A 25,937-nucleotide genomic window follows, 5' to 3' on the forward strand; every position below is an offset into this window, starting at 1 on the left:
TGTTTTATACAATTTTAAACATGAAAATGTATTAATGTTATACACAATTAAAGATTAACATGGTTTATAACACAGTAAACCATCTAAAAATTTCGCCCCGCATAATTTCCGATTTTCTCTTTAGGCGCTAGGCCCAACCCGACCGCCCGACTAGCGCCTAGCGCGTTCCCGAACAGGGGATATGAGGCACACAAGTCTCAACAATTTTCTTTTTATCATATTAGTAGTTCTTGGCGGCTCTCTCCAGAGCATGACACATCAGACTTTTAAATCATCGTGGAATTGTCATGTCAATAAATGAAAAAAGTTGTACTATACATCAGCTTAGTTGATCTCAAGAAATTATTTATTTCCCTTTTCAAAGTCGTAGAGACTCTTCTTCTCTGTTTCACATTAGTTATCTCAAAAAAATTGACCGACACTCTTCTTCTCTTCTTCACATTAATTTGTGATTTATATGGCAACGCTTTAGCTTTTAGGTACTTTGAACGAAGCCGTGAATATGATAAAGTAAATTCTTCATAACCATGTTTTCTAAATATTTGTTTGCTGCTTTATTTTTTAATGGTCGTGTTATCTATTTAAATAGAAAATGAATACAGTGTTTTAGGTCTTGCAAATAAGAACATAACAAGAAATAAACAACACTGAAAAGTTTTTCATCAAACAATTAGTACATCGAATGGAAAGTAGGTGAAAAGTAGGCTCTATCCATTCAATTGCTTCTGCAGGACCAGGGCTGAAGCAGGTTCGAAGCTAAGCCAGGTTGTGTTTTACGTTAAGAAAAAACTTTGTTCTCGATAGTGGTGTTAATGGTTCTGCTTCTCATCTTTATTTATGAACCAAGAGTTTAATAAAATTCTCTTTCTACGAAATCTTACAAGCCAGCTCTCCTTTTATCAGTTCAACTCTGATCTGGTTATCTTTCTTTTTGATTAAATTATAGATGGAATCGTACAATTTGGAATTCGAAGTCGATGAGGCTTGTTTGTCTAAACTTCTCTGAAGTATATGACAAATGAAACAGAGAGTCAGAGACAATGATATCATCACACCAACGGTAGTTTTTGTATAGGTTGATACATGGAATCAGAAGGATCCATAGAGTATTAGAGTTGCTTCCTTGGATAAACATTTGGGTTTATATAATTGGATGGTAATATTGTGTTGGCCATGGATAAGTGCTTCTAGAATATTAAAGGAGAAAACTGCAAACAAATATTAACTAAAGAATTATGTTCCTAGAATTATGTTCCTAGAATTATGTTCTTCTAGGATTTACAAAGAAATTTCATGTATTAGGTTTCGTGATTTTTAAGGAACAATGGGTTGGGAATTCAAGCTTCTTTAACTAATCTCAATTAAACGAAAAGTGCTTACGTTTTTTAGGGTTTATATTCAAGAATAGATCAAGTTAGTATGTTGTTATACAAGGTAATTTCTTAAGATGAAACAAAATCAATTTGGTTTGTGACTTTATATGTGTTTGCCTCCCAAATTAATCAGAGGTCTTTTCCTTCACAACAAAAGAGAAGCTCACAAGAGGTGAAACAAATTGTATTTGTATCTAGCAATTATAAGATATCATATATTGATTTTATCAGTCTCTCATTACAAAATTTTGATTCCATTATACAGTATTTATGAACATGGATTATGTTTGTATTATATATCTCTCAAGAAATGTTTCAAGTAAAAGCGAGCCAAAAAATTATTATGGAAGTGTGCAAGAGATTGAGTAGAAATGAGTAGAATAGATGTCACAATAAAGGAGAAGAAAAAGTCGCGACAAAGCACATTACTCACAAGATTAGAAAGTTTTGAAAAACAAAAATATATAGTATATGATAAATTTGATTGCTAGGAATATTTTTTTAATTTTCATAAAAAGTAAATTTCTTAGTCGTTTAATTATTTTCTCGTTGTTGACATACGCTAAACAAATTCTGTCTATATAAACTAACAAAAAGTATTTTAATATTTATAAATAAACATTATAAATATTATGATTTTATCTCAAAAACGAGTTCTGTCTATATAAACTAACATTATGATTTTATCTCAAAAGTATATACATCTAATTTTGAAACTATATTTTTCTAAAAAGCCAAGAAGAATTAGGAAATTAACATCCGATTTCATTTTTTCTATTGGCTCTCAAAGTTTTTTATTAGGATATTGTTTGTCTCTTAATAATTAAGTTAACCAAATGTTTACTCCTAAAAGCATACTTTTAGCTAAAATAATATATATGTTATGAAAACTATTCACTATACATTTAATAGATGCAAATAATAATAATAATTTTTGTAAAACTACATACACAATAAAAGTAAAACCAAAGTTAGGGGTGCATTATTTTCCTAAATATGCTTGGTTTCTAAGTATATAGTCATCTATTCTTATATGTTGACTAATACTTTATCTTTTTCATTGTTTACAATATAAATTTGTAATTTTAGTTATAATTTTTGGGATTGGTTTCTTTTCAAAATGTAGAAATATATGTTATAGAAGATTCATTTTGTATCGGATCATATATATTTTTCTTTTTTGCAAAATCTGAATACCACAAATTTTCTAACGTTGATGCTTGCTGCCCCTAAACCAAATGAGTGAATATATACTATTTATAAAATCTAAAAGCACATAAAAAATCTAATTTAAGAAAATAATTTTTTAAAAAAAATAATGTTTATCGGAAAACCCGCGGCGTAGCGCGGGAACTAACCTAGTTGAATTTAAAGGAACTATTGGATACCAAGATGGAGAGTCGTGTTCACCTTATCATTTTTGTGTTCACCTTATCATTTTTGAGGCATTGGCCTCAAACTCCCTCTCACATCAGTATATTTTGGAGCTTCTATATTCATAAATAATCATACAATCAAAATGACGATATGATAACTAAAAAACCATACTATCTTCTAATACTTTATCATAATACAAGCATTTCTATTTAGTTATTGTGGACATTAATTTCTTTTCCTTTTGTTTTAAATGTCGAAAACACTTTTTCTGTATAGAAATTAAGTTTATATATAAAATTTTCATAACCAAAATATAATGTTTGCCATTAATTTTTTTCTTAAAAATAATGTCAAAAATTTAGGATAGGAAAACAATTTATTTGCTGGTTCATGTTAAAAAATTTAATACTGTTGATACAAAATAAATTATTTGTGCCTCAGGCCCTCATAGCCTTCGCACGGCACTGCCAAGATGTATATACATTTTATCATTGAAAGGAACTTTGTAATTTCCAGTTACAAAAAAAAAAAAAAAAAAAACTTTGTAATTTCGAAAAATTTCACTTTGTAATTTCGGAAATGGCGCTTCTTTATTGACTCATATATCGTTTTCCAATTCATTGGGTTGTCTTAATAATAATAATTTGTGGACCGTCTTGCCTACTAGTGTTGGACCACACCTCACCGCTTCTAGGATTCTATTTCTAACATCATCACATTAAATTATACTCCATGTTTTTTTTGTAAATGTATACTATCATTTTCTCTTAATTGCACCGTTAAGACAATCTTAATCAACCTCTAGCAACATAATTCCAAAAACTTTATTTTGATATGAATTTCAAGATTTCTTATATGCAAAGTACTGTTACGGCCAAACAAACGGTATAAAAACGGAACAGACATAACAAATATTGAACAATATAAGTGGTCTCCTCCGTCCATGGGTGTCATAAAGCGCGTAACAGTGATGGAGCATGCATGGGAGAAGGATGCACGTGTAAGTGGATTGGGCTGGGTTTTCATAGACTCCTAGGGTGTTTGTGATATTGTTTGGAAAGATGTCGAGTAACCGAACGCTCACGCAAAAAAAAAAAATATGAAAAAAAAACATTTCCTTACAATCGTTTCAATTATTTGTATCGAGTAACTGGAGTGGGTTACGTCTGCACATGCTTCATTTCAAATGTGTCGCCAAAAGTTAAATAATACAATCACACGAATGTATTTATTTTTTCAGTGTATTTTTTCAGTATACAATATTTTTAAAAAGAGCTTATAACCAGCGGGGTTAGCCTAGTGGTCTTGAGAGAGCTTCGGCCCCAATACGGATCCGGGTTCGATTCCCGTTGGCCACCAGAAAATTCACATGCGGACTTGCTCTGGCGCCCGAGACCGAAGGCCACTGTCTGGGTGTTGAACCCGCTAAGGACTCGGTCTCTAGTCTGGACCACCACGGTGGAACCAGGACACTCGGTTATCAAAAAAAAAAAAAAAAAGAGCTTATATAATATCTTGCAAATGGTAGGAGATAACACCGCATGTTTTGTTTTTCTACTTTTGGGAACTGGTGATCACTGTGCTGCAGCCTCTTTATAAATGATGTATATATCTACTAAAATGTTTTTTGAAATCAATTAGTTGTGATCAGATGATAGTTAACCAATTAGCGATAATTACGGATACATATGCTTCTTCTTTTTTAACACTAGGAATACATATGCTAGCTTATCAAAATCAAATATGAAACAGGTTTTGTAGCCTAATGATTAAAACCAAATCCAGAATCTCACTAAGAGCTCGAAGATCGGTGAATCAAAGCCGGAAAGGTGATTGGATAGAAAGAGAGCCACCTTCTAGAATCCTAGATTCGTGATGATTGATAGATGATATACATCACAGATGATGATGATCGAGTGAGAGAGAGAAAAGAACGAAGAGATCAAAGAAGAAGATAATTTGTAACGACCCTAATCCGGTATTTGCTTTCTTAACCGGTTTGGTTTCAATAATAATTTTAATAAACCAAGCCAAATTATTTTCCTTCTCCACTGCGTTTTGGTATATGTATATATACGCCCAACGTGTGTGTATCTCCTTCATTTTAAACCTAGCCGTCAAAGTGGAGAACTGAAAGAAGTCTTCAGCCTTTCCGTTCACCTCCATCTCTGATATGGAGGTACGTTGCACCGGACTCGATTGCACGTGAGCAATGACTGCGTCACCGTCTCATCACCACCGGACGTGAGCTGTACATCTCCGGAGATCCATGTCGCCAAAGTCCTAGTCGCCCTCATCACCACTTGTCAAATCCAAGGCCAGCTTTATCTTTGTTCATGGGATGATCGTCAGAATCCGCTCTTCCCTTACGTTCATGTCATATTTAATAATTTCATGTTGTGTCCTTTGGTCAATCGTGAAGGTTTAAGTGCTTTTGTCCTTGTTTCTTGTACAACAAGTTGTTGTAACCCTAGCCTTATTAATTAATATTTTGTATTTTTGCCGAGCTTGCGTTTGATCTGCCTTTATGCGCCATTGAAGAGAGATCAAGACCCAGGGAGAAACCCTGAGCTTTCTTGTTGCTCATGTCATCTCGTTATTTCCTGTCATGTTATCAATTTCCCGATATTGGCTAAGGTGAGGGCTATTCCGTTAAATCCCGAGCTAGTAGTCTAGTTTCGAAACATGATCTGTCTCTGTGAATTGAGTCTGTTTGAGAGTCTTGTTTGTTTATTATTATTATTGATTGTTAAACCGAAAATAGGATAATAGAGGATTCAACGGTTGAATGAATTGAGTGATGTTAAAACTGCTATATATATGTATATAAATATATATGTCCATTTGTGTGGATTGCGGGTGCACAAAGACGTTTGTGTAAGCCGCCGACGAGCAGTGTGATTGCGGGTGCACAGAGACGTTTGTGTAAGCCGCCGACGAGCAGTGTGATTGCGGGTGCACAAAGACGTTTTTGTAAGCCGCCGACGAGCAGTGAGATTGCAGGGGTACAAAGACGTTTGTATCAGTCGCCGACGTGCAGATTCTGGGAGTACAGAGATGGACTAGTGTACGCCTGGAGATATAGATATATCCTTATGAGGAAATGCGGGGTGCATAGAGTAGCATGTACTATCAGCGCACTGGATGTTTTATGTGGTGTATTAGACACTGTGTTTGTTTCATGCTAGAGCTAGGCCTACATGGTCGTAGTGCTATGTACTGAGTCAGTGGTTTGCGGTTTAGCATCCCATACCTCACGGAGTAACTCATCTGTTACTCACCCCTCTTTCTTCCCCTTGCAGGTGAACATGACGAGTAGTTGGATATGTGGACGGATTGGTGTCTTGGAATCGTTGTATTTTATTTCAGTTTTAAATAACTTTTCGATTTAATGTATTTGGTTTTAAATTATAAACTTGTTTTATTTGGAAATTATTTGATTAAAAGGTTTGACATTTTATTCGGTTTTATAAATCGGTTTAATTTGGTATTTTTCGGTTAGTAGCACGTCGGTCTCGACAGAGGAAGAGACAGGTGTTACATAATTATTGTTCTGATTGATTTCTCAAATGGTCCAATGGCCTACATATGTAGTTTGCATAATTAAACCATACTTAGATAACCAAAATACTAAACCAAAAATTACATAAACTAGATAACCAGACTACTAACCCAGCAATCCTATAACACAATATTCTTTTGTCATCAATATTTAAGGCAGGCTGATTAGCTGGGTTTCATAAGTAACTATTTGGTTTTAGTCAGATTAGCTGATTTAGCCTTCTAAAGTTTTGTTCAGTCATCTTAATCATACTCTCTTGCATATAGGAAACTCCTCAGGGTGTTACAACAATGGTTTCAACGTAAATAGTAAGAAAAAGACATCGGCGTTAGCAGTAATGGGCATGTACGTAAAGCCCAAATAAACCCAATCTTAATCACAGGAAAAGGCCAATTTCTTCAAGAGAGGGAGGACAAAGAACAAAACGCAACCCGTAAATAGTAGGCAGTGTGAAACCTTGAGGCAGTGGCGGATGTCTACGTGGCTGCAGAGATTCGACGGTTATTATTTCCGTTCCACTGATCTAATTCAGATTTGTAGATACCAATTGCTAACGTTTCTTACGTTATTTGCCATCTTTCTAGTTTTGATTGTTATTATTTTGTTCTTTTTACTAGTATGAACATACCCTTTGTAGAAGAAACTTTTATACTGATAGGTTCCATTCAATGTTTCGCCCTTCTTTTCATATCGCAGAAATTCAGAAAAAGTTAAAGAGTTGAAAATTTTGGATATTATGTTCCTTTGACTATGTTCCTCATCTGAATATTTTTCATTTTTAATGTTTGGTTATCATCCCGAGATTGGATTCGTACTAAGATTTGTTTGTAGGCAACTTGTATTACAATTGATTCTTTATTGAAGTTCAATGCTAATATTCAACAGTCAAAAACTGAACTTTGAACGTTATATTAGATCAAGATTCAAGTGGTTCACTTTCCCATTTCGCACAAGAGCTAAGTTATTGACTGTCCACGTTTTATTAAGATTAGGAGAATGGTTATTATTCAATAGAGTTGGTCTACCCTCGACGTTGTGTTTGGCTTTCCGGGTATCAAAACTAGTCGAGTCCACAGAGGAGGATATTTAAAGTTATATTTTGGTTCGTATGAGATCCTTATTTTATTATATTCTAGGAGGTGTCCGCGTTTTGCGCAGAATATTGTTATATTATTGCTAAGAGCATGATTTTTTTTTGATAATGTAATTATGTTATCGTTTTTATTTGTTAAGATCATTATTTAATGTTTTTAGTTTGTTATGCAGTAGGTGATAAGTTAATTTATTTTGCGTTTTTTTTTTGAATAATATGCTGTTGTGTGTATAGTACTTGTTAGTAGTCAAATGAGCCTCTAACGTAAACTAATATTGAATTTCAATAACTTTGCATCTACGCATTTGTTGATTCTAAGATTAACGGCTTCATCGTCAAAATTGTATTATATTTTTTTTATATTTTTGAAAATTATAATTTTTAAGATGTTTTTTGCCCTCTCCCCATATTTTAAACTTGAGCTCTCACCGTCTATGTATTTCGTTACATTTCTGGTGTGCGGTGCTTCTCACCATCACCGGAAAAAGACTCACATTTTTCTCTTGTTCTTCTTGTCTTCTTCACCTATGAGATTATATGGTATTTGTTGCAGATCGGGTTTATTAGTTTTCAGTTGTTCGGTTGCTTCCCACGGCATTGTAGGCTGTTCCAGTCAATATTGATTGCTTCTCTTCTTCCTTAGATTTCAGCTGATGTTAGGAACTGCATCTCCTTGGTTGGGTCAGAGTTTATTCGTCTTTGATTTTGTATTCCTCGTCGTTGGCTTACCGTCAATAGTCTCTGCTCGTTTTGGTTTTCAAGATCTAGTTTTTGGTGTTCTGACTTCTATGCTCTCTTTCATAACTCGATGACGGCTCCATAGTTTTCTAATTTCGCTATGTCTCCCTTTCCCTCTCTATTCTTGCATCTCTTTGCAGCTTTCATCGCATCTCTGGTGGCTCTCCCTTTCACCATGTTTGCCACTCGAGATTTGGATAATTTTTTCGTTCGTGTATGCTATGTGGGCTTGGAAGGTTATTTCTGGTCTCAAGTTTAGTCTCTGATTTTTTGGTGGTTGTCTTCCATTCTCCTTCTCTCAAGTTGTTTCTTTTCTTTCCATGTTTTCCTTGGTATAGGTGTGCGGAGTTAGTCTCTTGGAGCTTTGATTCTTTCTATCCAGAGCTTTGTGGTTTTTCAGTTGCATGCCATCTTGTATGTTCTTGTTTAGTCTGTGAGGTGTTTCTTACTTTTTAGCTATTGGTTGTGATTCCGGTGTTTTAGGCATATATTTTCTTGCTTTTTGGTGGCTTTGGGCTTTCGATTATTATTCTCCCTTTGGCTCGCTTTCTTAGTTTATGTGTTGGTTGTCTAGTTTCTTATTCTTAATTTGATTATCTTATGATACTAATAGTGAAATAAATATAATTTGTAAATGAAATAATAAAAATTAGTAAAAATAATAAAATGATGAAAAGTCTTGCTATTTTTATGTGTGAATAAATTAAATATTTAAAATATATTTATATTTTTTTATTTATTTTTTGAATTTTAGAGACCAATAAGTGTGAGAAGGATTAGATAATACACAATTAGAAATTGATGAAGAAAATTGCAATAATTTAAAAGAAGAAGAATTTAAATACAAAAAAAAACATGATGACACATGTCAACAAATCCCCCTTCTATATATCATAAGAAGGGAAAAAGCAAATTTTATATATATAGATCTTAAGTATTTTCAACATATTAGAAATCTATAATACGGTCAAACCACGTGAGTTCAATCTAGACAATACGCATGTATTGAAACTTAACAGTTTATTGATAATTTGATGCAATTACTGTATATATAATTTTATATATGCGTAGCAACTACGGATAACGACATGTTTGATTTTCGACAATATTACATCATGCATGTGTTTTCCTTGTCCAGGTAATATTACATCATCAAGGATCTAATAACTTTCCATTTTTCCTAGACTTTTCTGCATACTAATTAATAGGACACCGATATCTAAGTTGTAAACTATCACTTTTTCTTTTATTTGATTTACAGATAAATTATCTAAAATTTTATATATTTTAAGTGATATCTTCTAATAGAACAGAACTTAAATTCAACCCAAGGTGAATCTTTAAATTCACTTCATCTTCTAAAACAAATCAAAATATCACGTAGATTATTAAATAAAAAAATTAAATTAAAAAAAATAGCCAAAAAAATGACGTCAGTTTTAACGACGCTAATGCCACCAGCTAAACCCTAAACCCAAAATTTTAAATCCTAAATCCTAGACCCTAAACCCAAACCATAAACCCTAAACCCAAACTCTAAACCTAGATACTATAGGGTTTGGGTTTAAGGTTTAAAATTTCGGTTTAGAGTTTAGGATTTGGGTTTAGGATATACGGTTTAGGTTCAGGGTGTAGGATTTGGGTTTAGGGTATTGGATTTAGGGTTTACGATTTGGGATTAGGATCTAAGATTTGGGTTTAGGGTATATGGTTTGGGTTTAGGGTTTAGGATTTGGATTTAAGGTATAGAGTTTGGATCTAAAATTAAGGATTTAAATTTATGGTTTAGGGTTTACTTGGCGGCTTTAGCATCATTAAAATTGAAATCATTTTTTTCCATTTTTTTTTAATTTAATATTTTTTATTTAATACTCTACGTGACATTTTGATTGGTCCTAAAAAGTGGAGTGAATTTAAATATTCACGGCAGACAATGAACCTAAGTTTTGTTCCTTTTAATACAACAAAAGGTTTTATTTCTACAAATACCATTGTTCCTTTTAATACAACAAAAGGTTTTATTTCTACAAATACCATAGTTTCAAAAAATCACAAATTGCTTATAGAAATAGGTTAATATTTAAAAATGTCGTTAGCAAAAGTGATCGGGTTCTTAAGCATATGACCTATATATTAATAGAGAAACATTATAAAAGTTATAACATGTAGTTTATACTAATTAAAAAAGTGATCTGTTGAGTTGTCACGTAATTGGAATGCTAATTTTGTTTATATAGCGGCATGAGAATCAATTGAGAATTTTGTTAGTTCAAAATTAAATTTCTAGAGAATGTTATATTATATAGTATGTTTTATAGACCATTCATTTATCAAATTAAAATTATTATATATTTTTCCTTAAATAAGATCTACGGAATTACCTAATGTGATTAAGATATATATATGATAATTAATGATTTTAAATAATAAAGGTTTGCTAACAATCTGTATATTTTCTATCATTTTTTGTTTAATGATTTATTATTAAAATAAATTACACAATTACATTAATCATATAATAAGAATTTAGATTTTTTTGTATATGTTGTATTTTGAATTTTTCAAAACGAGTACAAATTACTAAAACTATTAAAAGTCTCACATAAACTTTTGTGATCAAAGTTTAATTTTTTTCTATATTAATAGGTGTTTATATATATATATATATTTCATATCGTTTAAATTAAACTATACATCATATGAAAATACATACTTAACCTATTTCTATAGGTTCATACTGACTCTGTAAACCAAACGGGGTGATCTGCATCCATATGAACGACGAAAGACGGATGCTTCCTAACAATGCGTGCTAGTCTATCCGCCTTTGTATTTTGCGTTCGTGGTACATAGATAATCTCCCCTTCAGGTTTGGACTCTTTCGAAGATACCATCAAATCCAGCTATCTTTCCGACAAGTGCTCTCTTCACAAACATAAATCATCTGTTCTGGAGAGTTGTTCCGCATATGGAAGATCACCAGTTTGCATGGATACTATGGTATATCTGGAAAGCTAGGAATAATAAAGTTTTCAGTAATCTGGATATTGATTCTTTGGATACGCTTAAATTGGAAGAAACATAATCAACATTGTGGGATGAGGTACATATATTGAATGAGCAGAGGACTATACCACCAATAGTAGCTACGATCATGCCGTCAATTCCAGGAATATGGTGTTTTGCGGATGGCTCATGGAAAGAGGGTGATACCTTTTCATGACAAGGTTGATATAGCACTTTAGAAGGATTTGATGGATTGTTGGGGGCGAGGAATATTAGGGCTAGTCTCTTTCCTCTTCATGCGGAGATGGAAGCGCTACTCTGGGCAATGGTATGCATGAGGAATTTGCATCAATCTCAGGTTACATTTGCAACGGATTGTTTTCAATTGGTGAAGATAGTTTCGGAACCAGAAGAATGGTCAGCTTTGACAAATTATTTGGAAGATGTCAAGACCCTGAAAGAGAGTTTCACCCGAACATATATTGAAAAGTTAATATTTTAATTTTGAAATCTTCATTGTTTTTTTTTTAAATGATTATAAATTATTGAAACCACTAAACATTCCACATTAAAAAAAATCGTTGGTGTAAAGTTTTAATACACAAATATGCAAATAATCATAAAATTATATTAGTATAAACCTCATTTAATAAATATCCGTATTAAAAGTATATTATATATCTATGTTAATATCATTTAAATTTAATTATATATCATATACGATAGATAAGATTGATTGTTTTGATTTACTTCCCCTAAAATGATTGCGAATAAACAAAAACGGTCGTTTGATTTATATGCGTACATTATTACATAATATTAACTGATTTTTTAGTTATTTAATATGTAATTATTATTTTATTATTTCATAATATGCAGAAAAACATAAAATAAGTAATACATATAAAATATTTATTCTGCACATGACACATATCTTAACCTAAGTATGTATCTTTTTAATAATTTTAAATCTTAAACATTCTCTAAATCTCAGGCCGAAACAAAATAACGAAATGAGAATAAACTCAAAAATCAATATTTATATCCAGCAATAACCAAAATGAAAAAAAACGACACAAAAATGAAAAAAAATATTGAAGATAGATATGATTGGCACGTGAACGTAAACTTCTCGTATCCATAATTAATTTTTAAATTGCTAAATCATGATATAAAATCGAGCTGACATAGTTTCATTGTAACCAAATAGTAGGTCTGAGATTCTTCGGCCTAAACGTTAGGTTCTTATGCGATAAGTGATTTTTTTGACTTAAAATATTTTTAAAAATGAGATCAGTTCATCAGTAAACCAATTATGTAATTATCAAAAAAGTTTTTAAAAAATTGTTTAAGGGCCAAAAATATTAATTCAATCAAGAATATAAATTTTATTTTTCCATATGATATTTCTTAAATAATTTTCATATAAATTCACCATGCACAAAGCGCAGATCTTATCTTCGTTCCCATATATATATATATGCGCGTGTGTGTGTGATAGTAAAATTAAATTAGTACCGGCTTTCGTTAAAATATTGTGTGTATAATAATAGTCAAAGTCATTCGTAACTGACCCAACACCAATTGAACAGCATAAAAATAATCATTAGTTTGATAAACGTTCACCTATATAAATACGTACATAGAAATTATTATTCAGAGAGACTTAGTAGCTAAAATATCGATGTAGTGAAGATGAGCTGTGAAGGTAAGGACCACGAAGAAGAAGATGAAGCAATACTTCCTGGATTTAGATTTCATCCAACGGACGAAGAGCTTTTAGGGTATTATCTTCGAAGAAAAGTAGAGAACAAACCCATCAAACTTGAGCTTATCAAACAGATTGATATCTACAAGTTCGATCCTTGGGATCTTCCTAGTAAGTCTTTGTATATATATTGGCTCACCCTTGTTTTCCTTTTATAGTAGCTTTCTCAAATCATAGGATAGTAATATGGGAGTTGTTCAAAAAAAAAAAGGATAGTAATATGGGCATGACCTGTCCTGGGCAAAACATTATAAACATTCGACATGGCCCATTTTAAAGAGATCATATATAATGATAGTCTCCAAACTGTAGAATTTTTTTAAAATATCTAACCCTCAATAAGGGATGTTAAAGCCAGTTACAAAAAAAAAAATATCAGGGATGTTCAATATGAGCAAGATAAGAATCAAAAGTATAATTAATGTGCCTAATATCTGGAATTAGTGCGTTTTTCTCTGCAAAGGTGATGTGTTTTTATTTCCTTTTTTCTATAATATTACATGAACATATTTTCATGAAAAGAGACAAATTAATATTAACAACATTTACTGTGGATTTTATTAAGGAGTGAGCAGCGTTGGGGAAAAGGAGTGGTACTTCTTCTGCATGAGAGGCAGGAAATACAAGAATAGCGTTAGACCAAACCGCGTCACCGGTTCAGGTTTCTGGAAAGCCACCGGTATTGATAAACCGGTTTACTCCAATTTTAATTGCATCGGTCTAAAGAAATCTTTGGTTTACTATCTTGGCTCCGCCGGTAAGGGCTCCAAAACCGATTGGATGATGCATGAATTCCGCCTCCCCTCCACCACAAAAACCGACTCAACAGCTCAACAAGCAGTAAGTTTAATTTGAATATATTATCCCTCTGTTTAACAAAATGATTTTTTTTTGGAGATTTTCACACATTTTAAAAATAAATTTACAATGCCAAAAATAACATTTTGTGATTTTAAATTATTTCAATAGTAATTATCTTAATTAATATAGATAAAAAGGATAAACAAACTAAAAATTACAATAAAACATAATATATATTTTCATAAAACGAATAAAAATATTATAATTTCTATATTAAGAAGTAATACTTTCGATTACTAATCTAAATTTTTTTATGAACAATCAAACCGGTTTAACCATCTTATCTTATCTATTTTTAGTCGAGACAATTTCCTTACACTCGTGGTGTTAAATGCTTCGAAAAGTCAGGCACGAAGGCACATTTCCATATTTGCTATTTATTGATCACATATCTTTTCCTGAGAATGGGACCAACTTTTGTCAAAGACTCAAGATAATACTATTCAAAAATACGTGAAAACGTCCACAACAGAATCATGAGAAGAAAGATCGATCAGACTGTTCCAAAATACGTGAAAAACTTCCACAATAGAGTAAAATATCATCATTAAAATTTGATTATTCGCAGGAGGTCTGGACACTATGCAGAATCTTCAAACGAGTCACACATCATAGAAACCCAACCATCATACAACAAAACCGTAAACCGGTTATCACCTTAACCGATTCATGTTCTAAGACGAGCAGCTTAGACTCCGATCACACCAGTCACAGGGTCGTAGACTCCTTGCCCCCCAAGCTACACGAGCCACAGACGCAGAATCCTTATTGGAACCAACTTCCTACGCTTGGTTTCAATCAACCAACGTTTACTTGTCATGATAACAACTTCCTGAGTTTCTTGAACATCAACGGTGAAGATTTTATTGGAGACTCAGCAAGTTGGGATGAACTTAGGTCTGTTATAGATGGAAACATTAAACACTAATAATAATTTTCTATCTTTTTTTTTGGACTTTTGTATAAAGGATAAAGCAAACTCATTGCTTTTGTTTTGTAAGCTAATAATATACGTATGATGCCTTAAATTAGAACTATACATTTAGGATCATATAAGTTTTCATTAATTGGAGTGGAACACAAGGCGAGGGATATGCGTGAGTCAATGGCCACCACTTGTTTGGCAATTTCTTTTATTTATATCAGACTTGTTTTCAAGTCATGTTCTTCAAAGTTATAGCTAGTTCTCCAAACTCTCTTCTTCTTTTTTGGGTTAAATTTTTATTTTTTAATTTTTTAACAAGTTCTGAAGAATTAGTAGTACTGTATTTCCGTTTATATTCGGTATATTGCTTTTAGAGTGAGCAAAAAAATCCAAACCATGATTTATCACGTTGCAGATGGATGAAGTTGCGGATCCCAAGTATCCTGCTGACAACCATAATTGTGTCTATAGTAATGTTTCGATGTTTTGCTGTGAGGTCTTAAGTCTTGATGTTAGTAGTAGTAGTTATTATGTAATTTGGCAGAGTAATTTCATGTTTTGTAACATTATTACTAATCTAACTCTCTGTTAAAGAAGATACTTGTCATGAATCATCTGTTGAGAAGTAGGTTGGCAGAAAGTTTTTTGTTGGCAAATTAATTTGTTAATTATTAATCACAATTTTGATGACTACTTAACCATCTCCTACTCTTCACAATCATTCTTTTGGTGTCTCTACCATATAATAATCCACCATTATCTCCATACTTAACACCCATAAACTCCTCACAGAATCTCAGTTGAAATCTAACATTTTGATAACAATGGCTGGAGGTACAGCTCTAACTCCAACCTCTGTAAGATCTAAGTCACTACTTCCATTGAGGAACCATGAAGCAGCAGAGAGAGCCAACAACAACAATAACAACAGCTTGAAAGCATTACCCAAAGCGGTTCAACCGGTTTCATCAATTGAAGGAGGGATGGTTAAGAGGCCAAGAGGTAGACCAGCTGGCTCCAAGAACAAACCCAAACCACCAATCATTGTGACTCACGACAGTCCAAACTCCCTCAGAGCTCATGCCGTCGAGATCAGCTCGGGTAATGACATATGTGAGGCTTTATCAGATTTCTCAAGAAGGAAACAGAGAGGACTCTGCATACTCAGTGCCAATGGTTGTGTCACTAACGTGACATTAAGGCAGCCAGCTTCATCAGGAGCTATTGTGACATTACACGGACGTTTCGAGATTCTCTCATTGCTAGGATCAATCTTGCCTCCACCAGCACCGCTTGGGATCACTGGTTTAACCATTTACTTAGCCGGGCATCAAGGACAGGTTGTTGGTGGTGGAGTGGTTGGTGGGCTAATAGCATCTGGTCCTGTTGTTATCATGGCTGCATCTTTCATGAACGCTGTGTTTGATCGTCTTCCTCTGGATGATGATGAATCTGCATCTATGCAGAACCAGCAGTACTACCAAAATGGAAGATCCCGTCCTTTAGATGACATTCATGGATTGCCTCAAAACCTGCTCACTAATGGAAACTCAGGTTCTGATGTTTTTTCTTGGGGGGCTGCGCAGCGTGCCATGTCCAAGCCTTAATATTGCTAAAGAAGTTAGAGGGAGAACCATAAGTTAACTGAAACTAATCTTCCTCTGTAGTTTGTACCTGCAACATTACAAAGAAGAAACTAAAACAAAGATAAGTAATTGTTAATGAACTTAATCAGAATCCTCCAGTTTAATACAAAAAAAGTATTACTGTGTGTTTTATCATTGATCCCAAGTGAATGTTCTCTACTAATAAGACATAGCAGAACAAAATGACTACTAAAAAGAGATTACACAGGAGTGCAAGTGATTGCCACTTTGTAATTGACATCAAGATTCAAGATGATGAACAAGACAATCACACACCTGTTATCATTTCTCTCTCAGACCCACAGAGGTGGAGAGGGTTTAGTTTATTTTAATGAACTTAACAATTTATTTTGTTGCAAAACAAAGACCAATCAACATAAGTCAAGAACAGCATACGAGGTTTCAACAATCTGTCTCTCAGCAAAAGTGATATGATTATTTCACAAATTGATCATCTAGGTAACATCTCTTAAGAGTACAACACCAAGGCGAAACCACCAGGACCAGCAAGGACTAGGCTTTTATCTCTATTTGCTTCAAATCTGCAGAGCACCAGCAATAGATCCCGCAAGGCTCAAGACTTCGAAAGGAGCCTTGTTTCCTATGGACTTCACAGTCTGTGGACAAGAATCCGTGATCCAAAAGTATGCAAACGCTTCTTCTGATCCTAAAATGAAGAAACCCAAGAAAATATAGACTTTAGTTTGAGATTACAAGAAGATGTATGAACATTTGACGAAGTAGTCAGTCACTTTTTCTTCTATTTTCACAAGTATTTACCGTTGTTCTTGTGAGTGAAACGCTCCCAGGAGCTCTTTGGGAAGACACCATGAGTTACATACGCACTCACCTTCGCAGCTCCATGAGCTGCCAATACTTTCTGTGTGAACAAAAAAGAAGTGAATTGGTATTGAAAAAGCTAAACCGCCATTTTGACAATTTCAGACTAACTTCTCAACAGACCTCATAAAACATCATCTGCAGATTTAAGAGATTTTCGAAAAAAAATGGTAGGAAAGTGGAATACTAAGAAAATCCAGTGCAAAAAGTTTAAATGAATGTAACGCCTCTCCTGAACTTTTACACTCATACATGTGATTAAGTACTCATTGAAGATTGATACAGGTAGACTCAAAAATGCAGGGAGATTGTAGTTCACGGAGGATAACAATACCTGACATTCAATGAGTGTACCCCCAGACTGCACAAGATCATCCACAATAACAACGTGACAACCAGCAGGGTTTCCTTCCTTCAGCCTCACTATTCTCTTATCACCTTCACGAACCTTTGTGCACACCACCTGCAAATTATGATCTAACAATGAGAGTGTTATCGTGGAGGTGTAAGAGTAGAGATTAAAACATCAGCTTAAAATCACTACAAACCGTGGGATACTGGTCCAACAGCTTGTGGAAACGCTTCCAGGCTCCATCATCTGGAAATGCAACTATAATCTGCAGCACACAAGAGGAATCAAACATGAGTGGACGCTACCATTAACAGTTTTGTTTGCCTGTAGATGAGATAAAACACTAACTTTCTCAGTCTCAGGAAGCTGTTGAAGACGTTTCGTCAACAAGGGGATACCAGTCTCAAACAAAGGAAGAACCTGATCAGCAAAGTAGAACCTTTCCTGTAGGGCGTGAATGTCGTAGATGACTACACTAGTCGGACCACCACGTGAAATGGGGATGTTAGAGACAATCCTAGCCATGGTGAAAGCAGTTGCAACATCTCCTTCCTCTTCCATTCTCTCAAAGGAGCCAGTGGGGAAGAAAGGCAACACCAAGGTGAAGGAGGCAACAAACAAGCGAGGGAGCAAGTAAATGACAGAGATCTGCTCAAAGATAACCGCAGGAGAGCTGAACGAAGCAAGGAAAGCAACGTGCTGTCCTCTGATCTCATGTGCGTTGTTAATAAACAGATTGGGGAACCCATCAGCAAAGCTCCTGAAAACCAAACGTAAACCAATGAACAAACCAAATACTCTTATTCGCAGCAAGAAAGAGCCAAAGATGAGGGCTTTGAATACATAAGACTCAGATTCTGGAGGAGAATGAATCCAAGTTTCATTATAAAGTCATGATTTTTACTCAACTAAAGTCACAGAAAGACATGAACCGAGGGAAAGAGGAAGACTTTACCTCCAGTTGATGGATTGGAGAGTGATGTGATCAGATTCAGAGGCAATGTTGCGAGCGAGTTCTTCACACTCTAAGCAGTAAAAGAGATGAACTTTCTTCTTCTGTAGTTCAGACACAATGGCTTCTTTACAAATCGCCTGGTTCTTCTCCATGATGCTGTTGTTGTTGTTGGCTGCGTTCTCAGACATTGACGCCGTTGAAGTGTCTTAATGTCGGAATCAGATACACAACAAAAAATGGTTTAAAGGTTTTATTTATTCCAAAAGCCCTTGCTTTTTTATTGTTCGGCTGACAAAATTTGATTCCTTTTACACTTTTTTATCTTTAGAGATTTGTTTTTTAATTTCTTTACGCAAATCTGTACTATTATTCGAAAAATGAATATATAGAATAAATTAATTATATAATAAATATTAATTTTAATTATATTATTATTTATTCTAATATTTAAGATCATTAATTAAGATTATATTTTTCACAATTTTAGAATGAATAATTATTTTTAATAATATTATTATTTAACACTCTATTTTAACATTTATCCTGATATCTGAGATAATTAGTTAATAAATAGATATTAAATAGGTAGTAATTATACCATAATAGATTTATCTTATATTTACTTTATGATTTTAATTAATGGTTCATATTATGTGCATTAATCCGTTCAAAATGCGGACAATCATTTAGTTTATATGTATTAATGTATTATATATGCTCTAGATATTAAGGTGATAAAAGCATGATTAATGGAGTTCTTAAAATGAAGTTTTTAGCTGAATATAAAAAATAGCTTATTTAAAAACCAGTTTTTAGTTTTTTTAGTTAAAAATTTAGATAAGCTTTTTTATATTCCGACAAGAACAACACCATATGAACCCTTCCATTAATCATGCTTTAAGTATTTTCCCTAAAACGAAGTCCTTGCCTGACTCATCCCGCTCCAACCATCAAAGCCACTTGTTTCTATTAGAGATGAGCTTAATTTGAAGTTACCCAGACCCTCTCTACTTTCATTGAGTATAGTTATGGATATAACATTTTGAGGCCTCGTTATTTTCTTACTAAGGAGATTGCTTCAACGAGAATTAAAAAGAAAATCCCTAGAAAAAGATATCGGATGTTGAGCCTTTGGTGGCGGGTTTGGCTAGGAAAGGTTGAAGAAGAGTTTGATACTTCACTAAAGCTATGGAGACATAGAGGGAGAGACGTGTAGCGGTTTTGTAACGGTAACTAACTAAGACAGACTTATAACGAGTTCGTTGTAACGAAACAACTAAACACTGATCATGTCTTTCACATGGACACAAGGATGTACACGCAAGAGTATGATACATATATACAAATACTGACAAAGAGAAGTTTCCCAAATAAAGTAACGTACTAAAAGAAGGGATGTTTTTTTTTTTTTGCGTGTGAAGTAATCCCTAAAAACCTGCTACTCTGTTGCGAGGAAGATACAAGCCTTGATACTCTGTACATATGTTTCTTCCATATAGCAACCGATATGTACACTTTTTACCTTTGATAGTGGGTTAGAGTTCCCAGCTTGGGGTTTAAGAAGACTCTTGTACAAAGTTCTTGGAGTCGATGTTCTTCCTAGGATTCTCGATAACATCCATTGTGTAGGACCAATCAGAATCAGGCGCTGCTATGTTCCAAATGCTTGAAAAACGTCTGTCCTGTATGATCCATATACGCGAGGTGAAATCAGTGGACTTAACTGGATATGCATTTGTAAAGGCAACCAAGATTTTAGATTAAATAGGCTACCTGATCCTTGGAGTCTTGACCCTCATCATTGTGGTGGGAGACTTCTGGAAACAATTGCTTCTCGTCCTCCATAGTGCTTGGATTCTGCATGTATGAAGCAAGAGCAGACTTTCCTTGGATCTCTGCATATGCCAATGAAGCTACTTTCCCACTGTTGAATTTTTCCCATATCTTACCATTGAAGGTCTGCAGAAAGATGCATAGACAAATATCTATTAGTAAATAACATCTAAACCCAGCGCATCTTGATAGTTACCATATCCACCACAATACATGGTCATGTTCACTAAAAACCACATAGTAACACTATGATAAGCTGATGCGTTGAGGGGATATAGTTGAAAAGAGTGGAACTCGCTGAATAATGAGTTAAAGGGAGGTTGATGGAAGAAGAGTTTGCATTGGTTTTGCCTTTGTTAACATTTTAGTTATTTACACCCAGATCAGATAGCTACGAATACCTATCTGAACCTTAGGTGTCAGTACTTTAGAGAGTCGTTTCTAAACCTATCACATTTCTAGTCTAAACTGACTAGAAAAAAACAGTTACCGAAAACAATAGTGAAGAGAAAAAGGTAAAAAAGAAACCTGTTGGAAGGGAACAATGTGCAATGGAGAGACCATGTTGACAAAAGCATAACCCATGTTGCACTTATTCTGTATCCAGAAGAAATTAGATCGTCAGTAAGTTCTCAGGCATCATGTGTTCACTCTTTTTATAGTATAGTTAGTTACCTTAAAGTCTATAGGTAAGCACAGAAAGTCATAGTCTCCCTTGTGCTTCTCGTCTATTTCAGCCACCAGCATCTTGTAAGTATACCTTACAGAACAAAGTGTTTGAGGATTAAAACATTACCTAGTGATCTTTACATTGGGATTGAGATCAATACAACGCTTACTTGTTTGGGATGTTTTTGATGATTAATGTAGTCCGAGTATCATCTCCAGTAGCAATTCTATCCAAGTCAATATGATACTGCCCACCATCTATGTGTTGGATCCTACCTTGCTCAGCAAAGGGCTCATGTCCTCTACTCCCACCGAAAGGCAATGAGGACATGCCAAAGCCAGAGAAGTCCTGTTTGTTATGGTTTCCCTGAAGACTAACACCAAGGTTCGCTTTTCCATGAGGATTGATATAGCTTTTGTTGATTCCCATATCACCAAATCCAAGGGGTATCAGAGAGGATACTTCTGATGGTCCCGTGTAGGTATTAAAATGAGTGCTTGAAGGAGCAGAGCCCACATGATGCTGGTACTTCCCAAGCAGTGAAACTTGCCTCTCGGCAAAAGGAAAACCATGCCTTACAGCAAAAGGACGTTCAGTTGGTGATGATGATGACGACGACGCACCAGGGTAATTCATATGCTGAGGAGGGCTTCCCCAGCGATAGCTGTTATCAGAGGAAGTCCCGAAACCTGAGGATTGTGGTGGAGCTACAAACCTCATGGAGTTCGAAATTCCCCCTCCTATATGCTCTGGCAACGAATGAGGTTGCCCATAGGAGACGTTGTGCATCAAAGCGTTATTCAGAATAGTTTGGTTTGGATGATTCAATAGCCCTTGGTCGTTACTGACTGGCGAAAATCCATGAAAGCTGGAGGTCTGACCAGGGAGAACTGAAGCTAATCCAGGCATGTTATCTCGGTTAAACGGCCTGATGATTCCTAGACCGGGTGGCCTCGGAAAGGCATGCGTGGGAGAGCCCTTCAAGGGGCTGCCAATGGGCCAGTTACCTGGTGGAGAATTGGCAACCTGTGAAGCTAGGAAACTTGAAACTTCGTGTCTGTCCATATCTTGACTTGTTGACGGGACCGAGCTGCATCCAAATAGTTCCAGTTCACTGTTTATGATAACTCAATTCTTTGAAAATATACAAAGTGCAAAGGGAACTCACACTCGACGGGATCCTCCAGGACGGCTAAGTTCGAGCTTTATACATTTCCCACCTATCTCACTTCTGTTCAGTGCTTTTAGAGCTGCCTCTGCATCTCTAACATCATAGTACTCAATAAACCTGTGGAATCTCCTGTTTGGGGTTTCTCTAATCTGCATTTAGAAGCCAAGAATTAATGATTAGATAGTTTGATACAACAAATACAACCAAAGTGAAAAACATCTTAGACAATTGCATAGCATATAGCACATATGAAGGCACAAGTTAAGCTAACCTCTCTTATTTCACCATAGGCACCGAACAGCTTAAGGAGCTCATCATTTGATACAGTTGAGTCCACATTAAAAATCACAAGAGTCCCTTGATTCATATCCTTCTCTGACGGATTTTCCTATCACGTGGAAGTGAAAATAATGATTACAAAAGTGCTAAAGAAAGCTAAAACTTAGAATATATCTCTCAGAGCTCATACTTTAGGAATGGAGTAGTGAATGTCCAGTGTCCTTTTTCTTAAGAGAGTGTTCTGCAGTGCACGCATTGCGGCATGAGCAGCTCGGATATCATAGTAGGATATCATTACAAAACCTCTGCTTTTGCATGCTGTGTACAAACTCCTGATCTCCCCAAACGGCTGGTGGTGACAAAATATAAGGCTGAGGAGGACAATGTGAAGAAAAATTACTGAAACAGAGAGTGTTCTGCGTTCATTACCTCAAAGAGAGCGGTTAACTCTGAATCATCGATACTGCTGTTGATATTCCTCACAAACAATGTCCTTGAAGGATGTTCACCGTTTGGATGCTCCACTGAAACTCTGAAAGATGTATTGGAGCGTTTACGAGTAACAAATGAACTTGCAGCATCGCGTTGGGATTCAGCATCCAGCTCCATACCCCCTCCAGTGCAAAATACATCAAGATCTTCAAGTTCATCAGGCAGGCCGCTGAAATTAAGCTCATCAATGAGGCCAGGAAGAAGCTCGTTTTCATCCTCAGGAAGCAAGATTTCTAAAGAATGAGGTTCGGCATCTTCCAAAGAATCCTTCTCTGAGTTTCCCATGACGAGTTTGTTCAGATTGGGTGAGTTATCATCAAGTGAGAGCCAGCTATCTGAATCGGTCATATTCACTGCATAGTTAGTCAAAACAAGAGAAGTATATTAGCAACTGTGTTCAAGTTAAGTCAAGAGTTAAAACGGATCACGAAAAAGAAGCTAGAACATACGCTTTTCATGAAAAAGTGTAGGCAATGAACTAGAGAATATGCTTAGATCAGTTGCAGAACGATATTCACTGCCTCCATTAAAAGCTTCAGCTGATCTTCTCAGCAAAGATGGCATGTCTAGATTTGACATAGGCAAATGATTAGAGATTGTAAGAGAAAGCAAAAAAAAAACTAAAAAGGTTGGAAGTATATTTTCTAACCAGCAGATAGTGATTCCTTGGATTCTAACTCCATCTTTTTGGCGTCACCAACTTCAAACAAAAAAACAAGAAATAAACTGTATATTGATGTCTAAGTTCTCATCATAAAGCAGAAAGCTACTTGCTGAGACCATTAGCTCTCAATTACACAGACATAAACACATTCAAACAGACAAGATCGAATGATACAAACAGGAAGACAATCGAAGGAAACGACGAAACACTAGGTCAACTAAAACTTAAAGGTTTCAACTTTGGAAAACTTATGCTGCTTGTGGCAACAAAACATGATCAGAGACAGACATCATCTTTGTAATAAACTCAAACTCAAAGCTAAAAACTTTGCAATATTTCCAGGAAAAGAAAAAAACAGAACAATCACAATCACAATCACAATCAAGTACATGAACCATAAAGCAATCAAGCAAGACAAACTTCATATGAATAATAACAGAAACCAACCACCGATTGTCAACTTAGTACCTGCGATGGAGGAAACCATGAACAGAAAAAGAAAAAGAAAGCTTTTGATCAAACTAAAGAGGAAGAGAATCGAAGGAGAGAGAGGTATGTTTCTGTTTCGTAGAAGAAGAGTAATTTCTTGCTTACACTCTTCCTCCTCCGTTGCCGGGAAATTACACAAACCAGAGCGTCAGAGAAGAATGAAGGAAAATACCCGAATTTTTTAATTTTTGTTTACTCAGGGTGAGAACAGAGAGACAAACAAAAGGGGGTGTTTGTGGAGTAATAACAATTAAGAGTAGTACTAACTAATAATTACTTATTTAACTAAAGAGTCTACACTTTTGAATATCGTTTTTTTTTTTTTAATGTCTCTCGGGGTTAGGCCAAGTGTGCAACCGTTGACACGAACATAAACCAGCTTGATGACAATTTGATCATTTCCTCTCTTTTTTTCTAAGACAAAAACTGTATTAAAAACAAATTCTATAAGTTGTAGATATGTTGACTTCTGATGTGTTAATATTTACATGAATATATACGTGTCCTGTGGTCAACATTTTATTAATTATTTCTTATAAAATATTATTTTAGTTTTACAGAAATATCTAATTTGATTTCAACGAATTCAGAATTTCCGTATATCGGTTAAATTAGACTTCATAAATATTTGAATTCAATTAAACAGTAGTAATACAGTGTTAGAATCATTTTTTCCTCAAAATAAGTTTGTCATTTGCTCCAATGGTTCTCTTTATTTTCTCCTTCAATTTTTATTATATTCATTTTTTAACTTTTTATTTATTGTAAATAATATCTTTAATTTTATAAAATTTTAGATTATACTCACTTATTTTTAAATTTTACAATTTAACCAAATTTTAACTTATAAAAGCAAATATTTATTACATTAATAAAAATACATAACAACATACAAAGTAATATTAGAATTTTACTTAAACAATACTATCACTATATTTTTTCAACAAATGATCAATCAACACATTTCGAAGAAAAAAGTGTTTTCTATCTTATTTTCTTTTAATTATATATTATAAATTATAAAATTATAAATTATATTTTAATAACTAATAATTGGTAATTATATTTTAACAAGTTTAATCAGTATATACATATTAGATATGAAGTTATAAAATTTATGTTTAGTGTTAATGTTTTCTTTATATATAAAATAAAAATTGTCAAAAAGTAAAGAACTATTATGTAAATAAAAAAAGTTTGACATAAAAATGAGGTTGTAAATAGTATTCTCTCAAATTGAACTACCATTGGAAATGGATTTTCTTCATTTTTTTTATGTTTTCTACCATTTTAAAATATATATTATCATTTATACAAATAAATATTTATTTATAAAAAATAAAAACAAACATATTCGCCGGTGCGCATATCAGTTCCAGATTAAAACCATGCCAGGAATTAAACTATTGTTCGGACGAACTAAAATAAAATTATATTTTAGGCATTATTAGGAAATTTGAATTCGGTGCTATTTTTAGAAATTAATTTGAATTCAATCCGGATAACATCTTCGGTCAATGAAAAAAAAAATTGAATTTTCACAATAAACAGAACTGGATCTTGAAAGTTTTAGCTCAGGATAACGATCATTTCCATTGCTTATATTAAGGCCTATTGCAAAAACTTCTTGATTTTGTTTGGTAAAGTGCGGTGTTTTGAAATCCGATCCGGATCCGCGGTTGAACCAGTAAACCCGGTGACCCAAAAAAAATTAAGCATGAGTTTTGTGAAAAACTCAATATTTAGAAACCTGGAAAAACCCATTAAAACCCGGTACGCGATATCGGTTGAACCACCAGTTAAACCAATAAATATTTTTTACTTTTTATTTATTTTTTAATTA

General features: G+C 34.2%; 4 protein-coding genes and 1 long non-coding RNA gene across 6 annotated transcripts; 3 read left to right on the forward strand and 2 right to left on the reverse strand.

The window, feature by feature from the left end:
- Positions 1 to 3,570: 3,570 nt before the first annotated feature.
- LOC125584317 lies at positions 3,571 to 6,142 on the forward strand. The gene is made up of 2 exons (XR_007321287.1): positions 3,571 to 5,387; positions 6,053 to 6,142. It is a non-coding gene; the product is annotated as an uncharacterized LOC125584317 (long non-coding RNA).
- Positions 6,143 to 12,792: 6,650 nt separating this feature from the next.
- Positions 12,793 to 14,984, forward strand: LOC106388297 (transcription factor JUNGBRUNNEN 1). The gene is made up of 3 exons (XM_013828334.3): positions 12,793 to 13,028; positions 13,483 to 13,757; positions 14,347 to 14,984. The coding sequence occupies exons 1-3, from the start codon at positions 12,845 to 12,847 to the stop codon at positions 14,704 to 14,706; spliced, it is 819 nt and encodes a 272-aa protein (XP_013683788.1). The 5' UTR covers positions 12,793 to 12,844; the 3' UTR covers positions 14,707 to 14,984.
- Positions 14,985 to 15,417: 433 nt separating this feature from the next.
- LOC125584319 (AT-hook motif nuclear-localized protein 16-like) lies at positions 15,418 to 16,832 on the forward strand. Its single transcript, XM_048752638.1, has one exon. The coding sequence runs from the start codon at positions 15,528 to 15,530 to the stop codon at positions 16,308 to 16,310; it is 783 nt and encodes a 260-aa protein (XP_048608595.1). The 5' UTR covers positions 15,418 to 15,527; the 3' UTR covers positions 16,311 to 16,832.
- Positions 16,558 to 18,754, reverse strand: LOC125584318 (ribose-phosphate pyrophosphokinase 4-like). Its single transcript, XM_048752637.1, has 6 exons — positions 18,497 to 18,754; positions 17,890 to 18,301; positions 17,738 to 17,806; positions 17,524 to 17,652; positions 17,130 to 17,229; positions 16,558 to 17,016 (listed from the first exon to the last, which is right to left on the reverse strand). Exons 1-6 carry the CDS (start codon positions 18,682 to 18,684, stop codon positions 16,886 to 16,888), a joined length of 1,029 nt encoding a protein of 342 aa, XP_048608594.1. The 5' UTR covers positions 18,685 to 18,754; the 3' UTR covers positions 16,558 to 16,885.
- Positions 18,755 to 19,720: 966 nt separating this feature from the next.
- Positions 19,721 to 24,328, reverse strand: LOC125574857 (protein MEI2-like 2). 2 transcript variants are annotated; one of them, XM_013828330.3, is made up of 12 exons: positions 24,200 to 24,328; positions 23,591 to 23,641; positions 23,391 to 23,507; positions 22,879 to 23,294; positions 22,640 to 22,798; positions 22,442 to 22,558; positions 22,168 to 22,319; positions 21,169 to 22,089; positions 21,005 to 21,089; positions 20,858 to 20,926; positions 20,270 to 20,455; positions 19,721 to 20,178 (listed from the first exon to the last, which is right to left on the reverse strand). In XM_013828330.3, exons 2-12 carry the CDS (start codon positions 23,622 to 23,624, stop codon positions 20,053 to 20,055), a joined length of 2,382 nt encoding a protein of 793 aa, XP_013683784.2. In that variant the 5' UTR covers positions 23,625 to 23,641; positions 24,200 to 24,328; the 3' UTR covers positions 19,721 to 20,052. The 2 variants fall into 2 exon arrangements, with proteins under 2 accessions (XP_013683784.2, XP_048608596.1); XM_048752639.1 differs by having other exon boundaries at positions 24,074 to 24,326.
- Between the last annotated feature and the right edge of the window lie 1,609 nt (positions 24,329 to 25,937).

Source organism: Brassica napus, chromosome C3 (assembly GCF_020379485.1).
Source record: "Brassica napus cultivar Da-Ae chromosome C3, Da-Ae, whole genome shotgun sequence".
Lineage (NCBI taxonomy): Eukaryota > Viridiplantae > Streptophyta > Magnoliopsida > Brassicales > Brassicaceae > Brassica > Brassica napus.